Raw genomic sequence first — 12,979 nt, forward strand, 5'->3', positions numbered from 1 at the left:
GGGGGTGGGGGGCTTGGAGAGTGGCACGGGTGCAGACCCACCCAGCCCTGAGACACCAGGCAAGGTCATTTGATTCCAAACAATTGGTTTATTGATCTTCACAGAATGCCTCTCTGGTGCTTCCCACTCCCTCCCCTCTCCCTTCTCCTTTTCCCAACCATGATTCCCCTCTCCCTGCCCTCTTCCCACTCTCAGTCCACAATAGAGACCCATATCAGAATCAGATTCACATGTCACGATATTTTATTCTGCAGCAGCAGTACAGTGCAATACATATAATTACGGCATTACCGCGCACCCTAGCGAGGGGCTGCGTGCATCAATGATGCTGAGAGCTAAGCCATCTACTGGCAGGGTCTCCCATGATGGACAGATCTCAGCTGAGGTGTCAGACCAAGACAAACCACCCACCCGGGCAGCAGCGGTATCTGCGCGGAAGAAAGGACTGGCAATCTACTTCCGTATCTTGTCGCGAAAACCCTATGGATAACTACAGTAAAACAAAAACAAAAAATGCTACAGTGCTGGAAGATGAGACCCTGCCCCCGCCCCCACAGGTTGGAAGACACTCAACGAACTACTGCGGCAGAGCTGATAAGCCTCCAGAGAAAGACCGAGATGTCTGATGCAGTTGGAGTAAAGCCTTCGGGACTCCCAATTGCTGATGTTCCTGGGCACGAAATGAGGGCCAGAGGCTGCAAAGGCATGCTGATTTTAGGTACATGGAACGTTCGCAGTATGAAGCTGGAGCTGGTGAAAGATGAAATGAAATGCCTGCAAATTGATCTACTTAGAATTAGCAATCTGAAGTGGACTGGTATGGGACACATCCAGTCCAATTAACACTGGATATACAATGCTGGAAGTGTACAGGAAGAGCAGTGTCACATTATTGCCAAGAAGAAACCGGCTGGAGCTGCAATGAAATACAACGTAGTCAGAGATCGCCTAATCTCAATTTTTCTACGAGGAATATCTATCAACATTACCATCGTACGAATCACGCACCACCAACAGATGCAGAGGAAGGTGATTAGATCAGTTCTATCAGTAAATGCAGGCTGAACTTGATGGAATGTGCAAACAAGAAAGATATACTGATAGATATGGGAGGTTGGAATGCAAAAGTTGTGAGTGGAAACGATAGTCAAGAAGTTGGGAAATATGTACCAGGTATCAGAAATAACGCCGGACAATGTTTAGTCAACTTCAGCAAAACCAACAATTTGTTCATCTCAAACACATTTTTCCAACTACACAAGTGCAGGCTATACTCTTGGACCTTTCTGGTATAATGACTCACGGTATTCCTTTCTTTGTTGTCTGATCTTCTCAGGTTCATTGAGCATGGCACCTTGTGCATCTTTCAGCATTCCCATGCAAGGCTGGAATTTTCTCTTCGGTTCCCATAGCTTTAAGGAGATTGATCTTGCCCTTGCCTTCTTGTTTTCCATTTCTAATTCTTCATACATGTTACTGTAGCAGTTTTCTTTGTTTCCCTAGCAGAATGTTGGAAAGCTCGATTGAAAACTGTGACTGCTACACTTCTTCCTTTAGCTTTGGCTTCTCTTCTTTCCTGTGTGATTTTCAGAGCTTCTTCACTCTCCATTTTGGTCTCTTGTGTTTTTGCCTGTTGCAGATTCTTTTCACTCTCTTCGTGTATAGTATTCTTGAAACTCTTCCCACGATCCCTCTGGCATCCTATCGGTTGGGAACAACACCTTATATTCCGTCTGGGTAGCCTCCAACCTGATGGCATGAACATTGACTTCTCAAACTTCCACTAATGCCCCACCTTCCCCTCGTACCCCATCCGTTATTTATTTATATACACACATTCTTTCTCTCTCTCTCCTTTTTCTCCCTCTGTCCCTCTGACTATACCCCTTGCCCATCCTCTGGGTTCCCCCCCACCTTTTCCTTCTCCCTGGGCCTCCTGTCCCATAATCCTCTCATATCCCTTTTGCCAATCAACTGTCCAGCTCTTGGCTCCATCCCTCCTCCTCCTGTCTTCTCCTATCATTTTGGATCTCCCCCTCCCCCCCCCCCACTTTCAAATCTCTTACTAGCTCTTCTTTCAGTTAGTCCTGACGAAGGGTCTCGGCCCGAAACGTCAACTGTACGTCTTGCTAGAGATGCTGCCTGGCCTGCTGCGTTCACCAGCAACTTTGATGTGTGTTGATCCTATCGGTTGTGTTTGGAGCACCAAAATGATTGTTCAGGCCATCTTTGAATTCTGGTAGAATATTTTGAAGATCATATTTTGCTACTCCGGTGAAAGCTTGCGCTTCCTCAACTTCACTTTGAGCTTGCATGTTAGTGGTCAGTGGTCTGAGCCACTGTCGGCTCCAGGATTTATTTCTGTCGACGTCATAGGACTTTTCCATCACTGACTTCCCAGATATAATCTATTTGGTTTCTGTGTAATCCTTTGGGAGAGGTCCAAGTGTATAGCCTGCGCTTGTGTAGTTGGAAAAATGTGAGGAAAGGTGATCTGACAGAGCGTGAAAATTATCGTAAAATCGCTCCCATTCCTCACGCCAGCAAGATTTTACTAAAGGTCATTTAGAAAAGACCTCAACCTTATTTAGAGCAGGAGCTTCCTGAAGTGCAAGCTGGTTTCAGAAAAGGATGAGGCATCATTGCAGAAGTGAAATGGATTCTCAAGAAGACATAAGAACACCAGAGGCGCATCAATATGTGCTTTATTGACTACAGCAAGGCTTTTGACTGCATCGACCATGACAAACTATGGATCACATTAAGACACGTGGCTGTACCGGAATATCTGATCGTCCTTATGCGCAATCTTTATCTCAATCAAGCAGCAGTACAAATGGAACAAGGAAAAACAGAATGGTTCAGCATCCGTAAAGGGGTACGACAAGGCTGTATTCTCTCCCCCTGCCTGTTTAATTTGTACGCCAGACAAATCTTCAGAGGAGGAGGAGTATACAAGTTGAATCGAGGAGTGAGGGTTGGTGACAGAATCATCAATAACCTTTGACATGACAATACTGGCTGAAAACGAGGAAGACCTGAAGCAACTGTTAACCAGCATCAAGGAACATAACCTCAAAATGGGTTTGCATTAAGCAGTCAAGAAATCCAATGAAGAATTGCCGTTGGCAGAGCAGCCATGAAGGATTTAGAGAAGATCTTTGGGAACAGGAAACTATCTCTACATACAAAGATTTGAATTGTGCAGGCAATGGTGTTCTCAACGACATTATATGGATGTGGAAGTTGGACAGTAAAGAAGGATAGGAAGCAAATCGGCACCTTTGAACTGTGGTGCTGGAGCAAAATACTATGCATCTCGTGGACCTCTCACAGAAGAAATGAATCGGTCCTCAATGAGGTCAAACCAAGTCTCTCTCTCTGGAGGCTGAAAGGACAAGACTCTACCTATCAGACTTCGGGCACATCATGCGAAGAAACAGCTCCCTGTTAAAGGATATCATGCTTGGCAAGTGGAAGGACAATGGAAAGAGGAAGGCCGCCAGTCAGATGGACGGACACAATCAGGACAGCTATGAACGCAACATTATCGACAGTGAGCTGCCTTTGCGAGGATCAAAACTCATTTAGGGCAACTATCCATAGGGTCACCGTGAGTCAACAATGGCTCAATGGCACTTAACGTCAACAAGACTTCTGCACAAGTACTGTACATGCATGTGAAAATTAGTACATGGAGACATATTTCTACACATTCACAAGTTGTTTTACAGAGAACAACACAGACGTACCATAAGCAGCTTTAAATATTACACAAATGATGCAAGGGGACAAATAAAATCTTATAAACTGCCCTTTCACTCTGTAAGACACAAACAGTGAACCTACCTCCAGAATTGAGAAACCTTTTACCATCATGCACGTGGGGATACTTGACCTCGAGGTGGCGATTGGGCCAGATAAAGACTTCAGCAGCAAAGACCAAACTGTGCTTTGTCTGCTGAAACTTCTTCAGTAATTCTTCGGGGCCTGAAGCAAATATCACATCATAGCTGCAGGATATCACAAGAGCAAACAGCAAAGAGGGCTATTAGCACAAAAACTTCACACCATCTTCAAAGTTTCTTTTCCCTCAGTCAGTTAATCTGATCAACCACCTTAGTTAGTCATCCCCTCTATCTGCACTGCACTATTAACCACTTTTATACTGTTGCTTACATTGTAAATACATGTTTGTATTTAAATATTTATGCCCTTTTTATTCCATATCTATACTTTAACATCTAAAGTCTCAGCCCGGACTATCATGACTAAAGCCTTCCCCACCACTGAGCCCAGCTACATGTCACCATCACAGGAAAGCAGCATCCGTTATCAAGAACCAACACCACCCCCTGATCCAGGCCATGCTCTCTTCACACTACTGCCATCAGGAAGGAGGTACAAGAGCCTCAGGTCCCAGACCACCAGGTTGAAGAACTGTTATTATCCCTGAATCATCAGGCTGTTGAACCAGAGGGGATAACTTCACTTGCCCCATCACAACCTGTGGACTCACTTTCAAGGACTCTTCATCTCACATTCAAGATATTTATTGTTTATTTTGTTGTCTTTTTCACAATGGTCGTTTGTGTCCTCACAAATTGTGTCTTTCATTGACTGTGTTTCTTGAACTTACTGTGCCTGTCTGCAAGAAAATAAACCTCATGGTTGTATAAAGTGACGAATATGTACTTCAATAATAAATTTACTTTGAACTTTTTATATAATTCTTTATTATTGTTTAATGTTGTCACATCCTGACCAATACGTCCCTGCAAATTCCTAATGCACGTAGGTATGTAATATGGTGTTGATTCATATCAGTTGATCCTCGAAACTTTGTAATCTATCGGTGTCTTTCATATGATTAGGACATCCAATAGACCTTTACAATAAGTTTATTTTTGTGTTCTTGGTGTTACAATGTATGAAACATGACAGACAACTTGGACACAGCATGTGTGAGCAGGTAGTGAAAATACGTAACGGTAGGTAATCTAGCTCTAGTGATACCAGTTAAGGTGTCTTATATCACCTAGGAAACTGGTGGTAATTCCCTGTTCATCTTAGAAATGGTGGTATGGAACCTTTTATTTCATCCTGAAGGAGGAAAAGGTCGAAGGAAGCCAACACTAGCCGGCCGTACCTGTCCACAAACAGAATGACCAGGTCCTTTGCATCCGCGTGCTCTTTCAAGGCTTCCTTCAGAAAACGAACCTTCTGCCCTCCTCCTGCAGTATGAGTCACATCTCCACCACTCCAATCCTCCCCCAGACCCAACACCTACAAAAAGAGAAACAACGTAAATACAAAATAAACACCCATATTCACCCCCCCCAAAAGCTGCCAGGGATGAAATGGCCTCTCCCATTAGGGGCAGGGACTGGGTGCTCTGCTGAGGCTGGCTAAAGCACTTGTGTGAGCCTGTTACCTATTAACCCTGAAGAGGATTAGTTATCCGAGAAATTACTATTCATGGCTCTCAGTTTGGAGAGGGAAGTTGAAAGAACCGATTTTCTGAGAGTTGTAATCATTTCCAAAAAGTTCAACACCCAGCTCTTGTGCCTGGCCAGGGCAGCCATTCACAGGTCTGAACAACAGGCTATTGAGAGGCCAATCTAACTTCACTATACGTGAGTCAAGTGTCCTTAAAGAAATAATGCACAATTCTTCTCAGTTTTCTGCTGCCACTGGGCTCTGTAACAACTGGGACGCACCGTAATTGGAGAAAACAACATCTTAATTTTTTTTAGAATTCATTTTTTTATTCTTGGTGTAAAATAAAATTCTTAAACAATACAATAACAGACCAAGAGGTGAAACCATCAAGAAGTTTCCCACAGTCTATATGTAGTTTTTAAATAGCCCGACAACTAGCTAAGGCTCTGGAACCTTCAGCTTAAAATGCAGGTGTAAGAGGCAATTGGGAAGTCAAATTGTATGTTGGCTTTTATTGGAGAAGTAAAGATATCTTACTACAATTATGTACAAACGTTTGTACAGCCACAGTGAGATCACACATGGTGTACTCTACCTTCTCTCTCTGGAGTTTAGAAGAACAAAAGGTAACACAAGTTAAATACACTAAATCCTGCAAGAGCCCATAAGGTAGATTGTGGATGATATTCCCTTGAGAGAGGAGTCTAGAAATAAGGTGTCACAGTCTCAAAATAGTGGATAGGCTTATTGTAGAGAGATTTGTTCAGTCAAAGGGTGGCTAATCTTTGAAATTATCTGTCCCATAGAGGTTTGGAGACTTGGTCATCAGCAGCATTCAAAACCGAGATCAATAGATTTAAGAATATTGGAGAGTCATGGGAAACTACGAAAGATGGCAGAAGTTGAACAGAGGGATCTAGGAATAATGGTGCATAGTTCCCTGAAGGTGGAATCTCATGTGGATAGGGTGGTGAAGAAAGCTTTTGGTATGCTGGCCTTTATAAATCAGAGCATTGAATATAGGAGTTGGGATGGAATGTTGAAATTGTACAAGGCATTGGTGAGGCCAAATTTGGAGTATTGTGTACAGTTTTGGTCACCGAATTATAGGAAAGATGTCAACAAAATAGAGAGAGTACAGAGAAGATTTACTAGAATGTTACCTGGGTTTCATCACCTAAGTTACAGAGAAAGGTTGATCAAGTTGGGTCTTTATTCTTTGGAGCGTAGAAGGTTGAGAAAGGTATTTAAAATTATGTGGGCGATAGATAGAGTTGATGTGGATAGGCTTTTTCCATTGAGAGTGGAGGAGATTCAAACAAGAGGACATGAGTTGAGAGTTAAAGGGCAAAAGTTTAGGGGTAACAAGAGGGGGAACTTCTTTACTCAGAGAGTGGTAGCTGTGTGGAACCAGCTTCCAGCAGAAGTGGTTGAGGCAGGTTCGATGTTGTCGTTTAAAGTTAAATTGGACAACTATATGGACAGGAAAGGAAAGGAGGGTTATGGGCTGAGTGCAGGTCGGTGGGACTAGGTGAGAGTAAGAGTTCGGCACGGACTAGAAGGGCCGAGATGGCCTGTTTTCGTGCTGTAATTGTTATATGGTTATAAATGTAACAGACTAGCCACAGGTTTGAGTTGTTTGATCTACTCCTCCCTCCTTTCTAATGCACTTATAAAGTTAAATATCTCTGAATCATGTGCAAACAACTCACTGAAACTAACAGATCCCAATGTTCAGAGCCAGGATTGATCTAACAATGAAGAACCTAAAAACTCCAGTGACGACAAAGCAGCCAATCTGAATCTCAGTCACTGGTTGGAATACGGTCAGTTGGTTGAACTTCGGATCTGAAATTAACACCAGTAACACTGCTGGGTTAGAACAGGAATAGGTTCAATAACCACAGGAGTTAGTTTGACAGGGAAACATGCGGCAAAAATAAATTCAAGCCCCTGACACCATTTGGGCTACTTTCATTGGCAGTTGAACTTTCAGTTACAAATTGCATCACCTTAACCGTGTAATTGAAGTGGTTTGCAGATCTAATGAAACGCCTGAATCCATCCGTTTCCTTGGTGGCAACAGTGAAAACCAGGAGATTTTCTGCAAGAGGCAATGGAACAGTCTGGTTATATAAGAGTTACAACTCCTAATACCCTCCCCCATGTACCCTGCTTCCTGACTCGTAACCTGTTCTTCAACCATCCCCACTGCAACTCATTTCCAAACTAACGATCCCAACATCCCCACTATGGTCAATATCTCAATTCACAGTATGGTTGACACATCTCTCAGGCAACTGCAAAAAACACGAACATTGCAGGGCCGACATGCTCTCCACACCACTCCCATTGTAGTCAGATCGACTCCAAGCTCCAATCCACACCCTCCCCATTGCATTGCACACCCTGACCAACTCACAGCTGGCACTCTCCCAACACGAGTCCTTCCTACTGTGATCATCGAACAACAGCGCATGCCCCAGCAATGTTGTAGAGCAGTGAACTCTCCCCTCAACCTGCAACACATCGACCAACAGGCCCTCTCACACTGCTGGAGACCACAACAGGCCTGTCACCCAGCAAGCAGACCTCCTCACCTTGCTGGAGACTGTTACTCCGCTGCAAGCAGGCCTTTTGATTAGGAAGAGACTAATTCAGACCCAAGGTGACAAACCCTACCAAGTCTTCTGCAAATTCGATTCACTTCATGTAACATTAGAAAACAGCAGAGAACACTGAATACAGCACATACTACAATAGTAGACAATATCATAGTTAGACCATAAAACATAAGAGCAGAATTAGGCCATTCAGCCCATCAAGTCTGCTCCACCATCCCATCATGGCTAATTATCATCGCTCTCAACCTCATTCTCCTGCCTTCTCCCTGTAATCTTTGACACCCTGATTAATCAAGAATCTATCAACTTGCGTATTAAATGTACCCAGTGTCTTGGACTTCACAGCCATCTGTGATAATGAATTCCACAGATTCACCACCCTCTGGCTAAAGAAGTTTTTGCTTATCTCTGTACTAAATGGATGTACCCTCTGGTCCTAGACTCCCCCACTGTAGGAAATACCCTCTCCACATCCACTCTTTCAATGGTCGATAGGTTTCAATAAGATCCACCCCCCCCCCCCATTCTTCTAAACTCCAGTGAGTACAGGCCCAGAGCCATCAAACACTCCTCATATATTAACCCTTTAATTCTTGGGCTCATTTCCGTGAATCTCCTCTGGATCACCTCCAAAGCCAGCACATCTTTTCTTAAATAAGGGACCCAAATCTGTTCTTAGTACTCCAAATGCGTTCTAACCAATGTCTTACAAAGCCTCAGTATTACATCCTTACTTTTTTTATTCTAGTCCTCTTGAAATTAATGCTAACATTGCATTTGCCTTCCTAACCACTGACTCAACCTGCAAGTTAACATTTAGGAAATCCTGAATGAGGACTCCATGAATTTTTCCCCACTTACATAATAATATATATCCATATTCCTTCTACCAAAGTGCATGACCGTGTGTGTCCCGACTGTATGGGAAACATCATGTGTGATCCAGGTACTCAAGAAGGGCAAACCAAAAGTCTTGAATGACTACCGTCCAGTGGCCCTGAACTCACACATCATGGGGACCCTAGAGAGGGTGGTCCTGGCTCAACTCTGACCCGTGGTCAGATCAGCCCTCGATCCCCTGCAGTTTGCCTACCAGGAGCATATTGGGGTCGATAATGCTGTCATCTACCTGCTGAACAGAGCCTACTCCCATCTGGATAAGCAGAGCAGCACTGTGAGGACTGTGCTTTTTGATTTCTCAAATGCCTCAATACCACACGGCCCTCCTTGCTGCGGGAAAAGCTCTGTTCAATGGAGGTTTGCACTTCCATTACATCCTGGATAATGAACTACCTGATCACAGTTTGTGCGGCTTCAGAGCTGTGTGTCAGGCATGGCTACAAGCAGCACCGGGGCGCCACAGGGGACTGCACTGGCTCCCTTCCTGTTTACTCTGTATACCTCGGAATTCAGATACAACAGAGCCCTGTCATCTGCAGAAATACTCTGATGACTCAGCAATCATTGGGTGTATAAAGGGAGGATGGGAGGATGGATACAGGGCTCTGGTGGAGGACTTTGTGAAATGGTGCAGGCTGAATCAGCTGCAGCTCAACATCAGTAAGACAAAGGGGATGGTGATGGACTTTAGGAAGGCTAAGCCTGCACTGCTTCCTGTTACTATTGATGGTGAAGACGTGGATGTGGTGAGGACCTACAAGTACCTGGGGGTGCACCTGGATGACAGACTTGAGTGGAGCTCCAACACAGAGGGTGTGTACAAGAAGGGCCAGAGTTGCCTCTACTTCCTGAGGAGACCGAGGTCATTTGGAGTATGCCAGCCTCTCCTTCACATGTTCTACCAGCCTGTTCTTGCCAGTATAATCTTCTACGCAGTGGTGTGTTGGGGCAGTGGCATCAACATGGGTGATGCCAACAGGCTCAATATACTGATTAGAAAGGCTGGCTCTGTTATAGGAGTCAAACTGGACACACTGGAGGCTGTGGTAGAACAAAGGACCCTATAGAAAATCCTGGCAATTCTGGACAATGTTTCCCACCCTCTGCGTGCCACCTTGGCTGAACAGAGGAGCAATTTTAGTAATAGGTTCAGACAACTGCACTGCTCTAAAGGGCGCTATGTGAGGTCATTCTTACCCTCGGCCATTAGGTTCTATAATGAGTCAACCTACAGCTAGGGAAATAATGGCTCCCTCCTGTTACACTCTTTGAAGTAACTTATTTTTTTTATCCTTTCTTACTTCTCTTCTAATATCTGTATATCTGTGCACTTCTAATGCTACTGTGACACTTTAATTTCCTTTGGGATTACTAAAGTATCTAACTATCTGTTTCCATAACTATATTCCATCTGCCACTTTGCCTATTCTCCCAATCTGTATAAATCCTTTTACAAACACCCTGCTTCCTCAAACTACCTGCCCCTCCACCTACCTGCAAAACCAAAAGTATTGTCTGCAAACTTGGCCACGAAGCCATCAATTCCTTCATCCAAAATCATTAACATATGACGTGAAAAGAAGTGGTCCCAACACCACCCTCTGTGGAACACCACCAGCTACTTGCAGCCATCCAGAAAAGGCCCCTTTATTCCCACTCTTTGCCACCAGCCAGTTGGCCAATCTTCTATCCATGCTAGTATCTTTCCTGTAATACCATGGGCTCTTATCTTGTCAAGCAGCCTCATGTGTGGCACCTTGTCAAAGGCTTCTGAAAATCCAAATGTACAACATTCGCAACTCTCCTTTGTCTATCCTGCCTGTTATTTTCTCAAAGAATTCCAACAGATTTCTCAGGCAAGATATCCCATTAAGAAAACCATGCTGACCTTAGACTATTCTGTCAAGTGCCTCCAAGCACCCCAAAACCACATACTTAATAAAAGATTCCAACATCTTTCCAATCACTGAAGTTAGGTTGACTGGCCTATAATTTCCTTTCTTCTGTCTCCCTCGCTTCTTAAAGAGTGGAGTGACATTTGCAATTTTCCAGTCCTCCAGAACCATTACAGAATCTAAAAATTCTTGCAAGATCATTTCTAATGCTTCCACAATCTCTTCAGCTACCTCTTCAGAACTTTGGGGTATAGTCCATCTGGTCCAGGTGACTTACCTACCTTCAGACCTTTCAGTTTCCCAAGCACCTTCTCCTTAGTAATAGCAACTACACTCACTTCTACCCTCCAACACTCCGCATTTCTGGGATACTGCTAGTGTCTTCCACAGTGAAGACTGATGCAAGATACTTATTAATTCATCGATCATTTCTTTGTCCCCCGTTACTAATTCTCCTGTGTCATTTTCCAGTGGTCTGATATCGACTCTCATCTCTCTTTTACTCTTTACACACTATAAATGAAAAAGCTTTTTTGTATCCTCTTTAAGATTAATGGCTATTTTACTTTCATATTTAATCTTTTCTCCTGCTATGGCTTTTTAGTTGCCTTCTGTTGGTTTTTACAAAGCTCTAACCTCCCTCTAATATTTGCTCTATTGTATGGCTTCCCTTTTGCTTTTATGCTGCTGTTGACTTCCCTTGTCAGCCACAGTTGCATTATCCTCTCTTTAGAATACTTCTTCATCTTTGGATGTATCTATCCTGCACCTTCTGAACGGCCCCCAGAAACCCCAGTCATTCCAGGCTGATGTCCCCTCCCAATCATGTTTGGCCAGCTTCTTCTTCATGCCTCTGTAATTCCCTTTACTCCACTGTAACACTGATACATCTCAAACTGCGTAGTGAATTCTGTTATATTATATTATAATCACAGTCTCCTAAGGATTCCTTTACCTTAAGTTCCCTAATCAAATCTGGGTCATTATATATCACCCAATCCAGAATTGCTGTCCCCCTAGTGAGTTCAACCACAATCTGTTCTAAAACACCACACTGTAGGCATTCTACAAACTACCTGCATATTGAAATCCCCCATGACTAATGTAACATTGATCTTTTTACACGTCTTTTCTACCTCCCATTGTGATTTGTAGCCCCCACATCATGGCTACTGTCCAGAGGCCTGTACATAGCTCCCATCAGGGTCTCTTTACTCTTGCAGTTTTTTAACTGAGCCAGCTGGTGGTGTAGTGGCATCAGTGCCGGACTTCGGAGCGAAGGCTCCCGAGTTCGAATCCAGCAGGCTCCCTTGCACGCTTTCCATCCGTGCTGAGTTGAGCGTCAAGCTAGCAATTCGGCCGCATAAAAATAAGAAAGCCTGCCAAAAAAAAACGCCGTCATGACGGCGTCCCGATGACTCCACTCAGATTTAAGGGCTTTCTTCTTCTTCTTCTCAGTTTCTTAACTCTACCCACAAGGCTTCTACAACTTCCATTTCTATGACATCTCTTTCTAAGGATTTGATTTCATTTTTTAACCAATGGAGCCACCCCACCCTCGCTACCTACCTGCTTATTGTTACAACTTAACTGATCCTACTGACTGCAATTTTGCCCTAGCATCTACCTGCTCCTCCTGTCTCACTACACACTGCATCTACTTGTATACCAACTGCCCCATCACTCCAGTTCCTAGCTCCCTTGCTAAGTTAGTTTAAACCCATTTCAACAGCTCTAGCAAACCTGCCCACAAGGATATTGGTCCACCTTGGGTTCAGGTATAACCCATCCTTTTTTGTACATGTCATACCTTCTGCAGAAGAGATCTCAATGATCCAGAAATCTGAAACCCTGTCCCCTGCACCAATTCTTCAGCCATGCATTCATCTGCCAAATCATCCTATTCCTCATCGGCATGTGGCACAGGCAGCAATCTAGAAATTACTACCCCGGAGGTCCTGCTTTCCCTATATTCTCTCTTCAGGACCTCCTCCTTATTCCTACCCATGCCATTAGTACCAATATGTACCACGATTTCTGGCTGTTCACCCACCCCCTTTAGAATGCTGTGCACCCAATCCAAGACACCCTGACCCTGGCACCTGGGAGACAACATGC

At 44.0% G+C, this 12,979-nt stretch overlaps 1 protein-coding gene across 3 annotated transcripts in view; it reads right to left on the reverse strand.

Moving 5' to 3' along the window:
- Positions 1 to 12,979, reverse strand: part of plod1a (procollagen-lysine, 2-oxoglutarate 5-dioxygenase 1a) — a 45,614-nt gene that overhangs the window by 30,213 nt on the left and 2,422 nt on the right. For all 3 annotated transcript variants that reach the window (XM_072245234.1, XM_072245236.1, XM_072245235.1), the window contains exons 2-4: positions 7,455 to 7,546; positions 5,150 to 5,286; positions 3,850 to 4,013 (exon numbers count right to left, since the gene is read on the reverse strand). In XM_072245234.1, the coding sequence (XP_072101335.1) occupies positions 3,850 to 4,013; positions 5,150 to 5,286; positions 7,455 to 7,546 (393 nt within the window). The remainder of the gene's footprint in view (positions 1 to 3,849; positions 4,014 to 5,149; positions 5,287 to 7,454; positions 7,547 to 12,979) is intronic.

The sequence above is a fragment of the Mobula birostris genome, chromosome 27 (assembly GCF_030028105.1).
Source record: "Mobula birostris isolate sMobBir1 chromosome 27, sMobBir1.hap1, whole genome shotgun sequence".
In the NCBI taxonomy this organism is placed as follows: Eukaryota; Metazoa; Chordata; class Chondrichthyes; order Myliobatiformes; family Myliobatidae; genus Mobula; species Mobula birostris.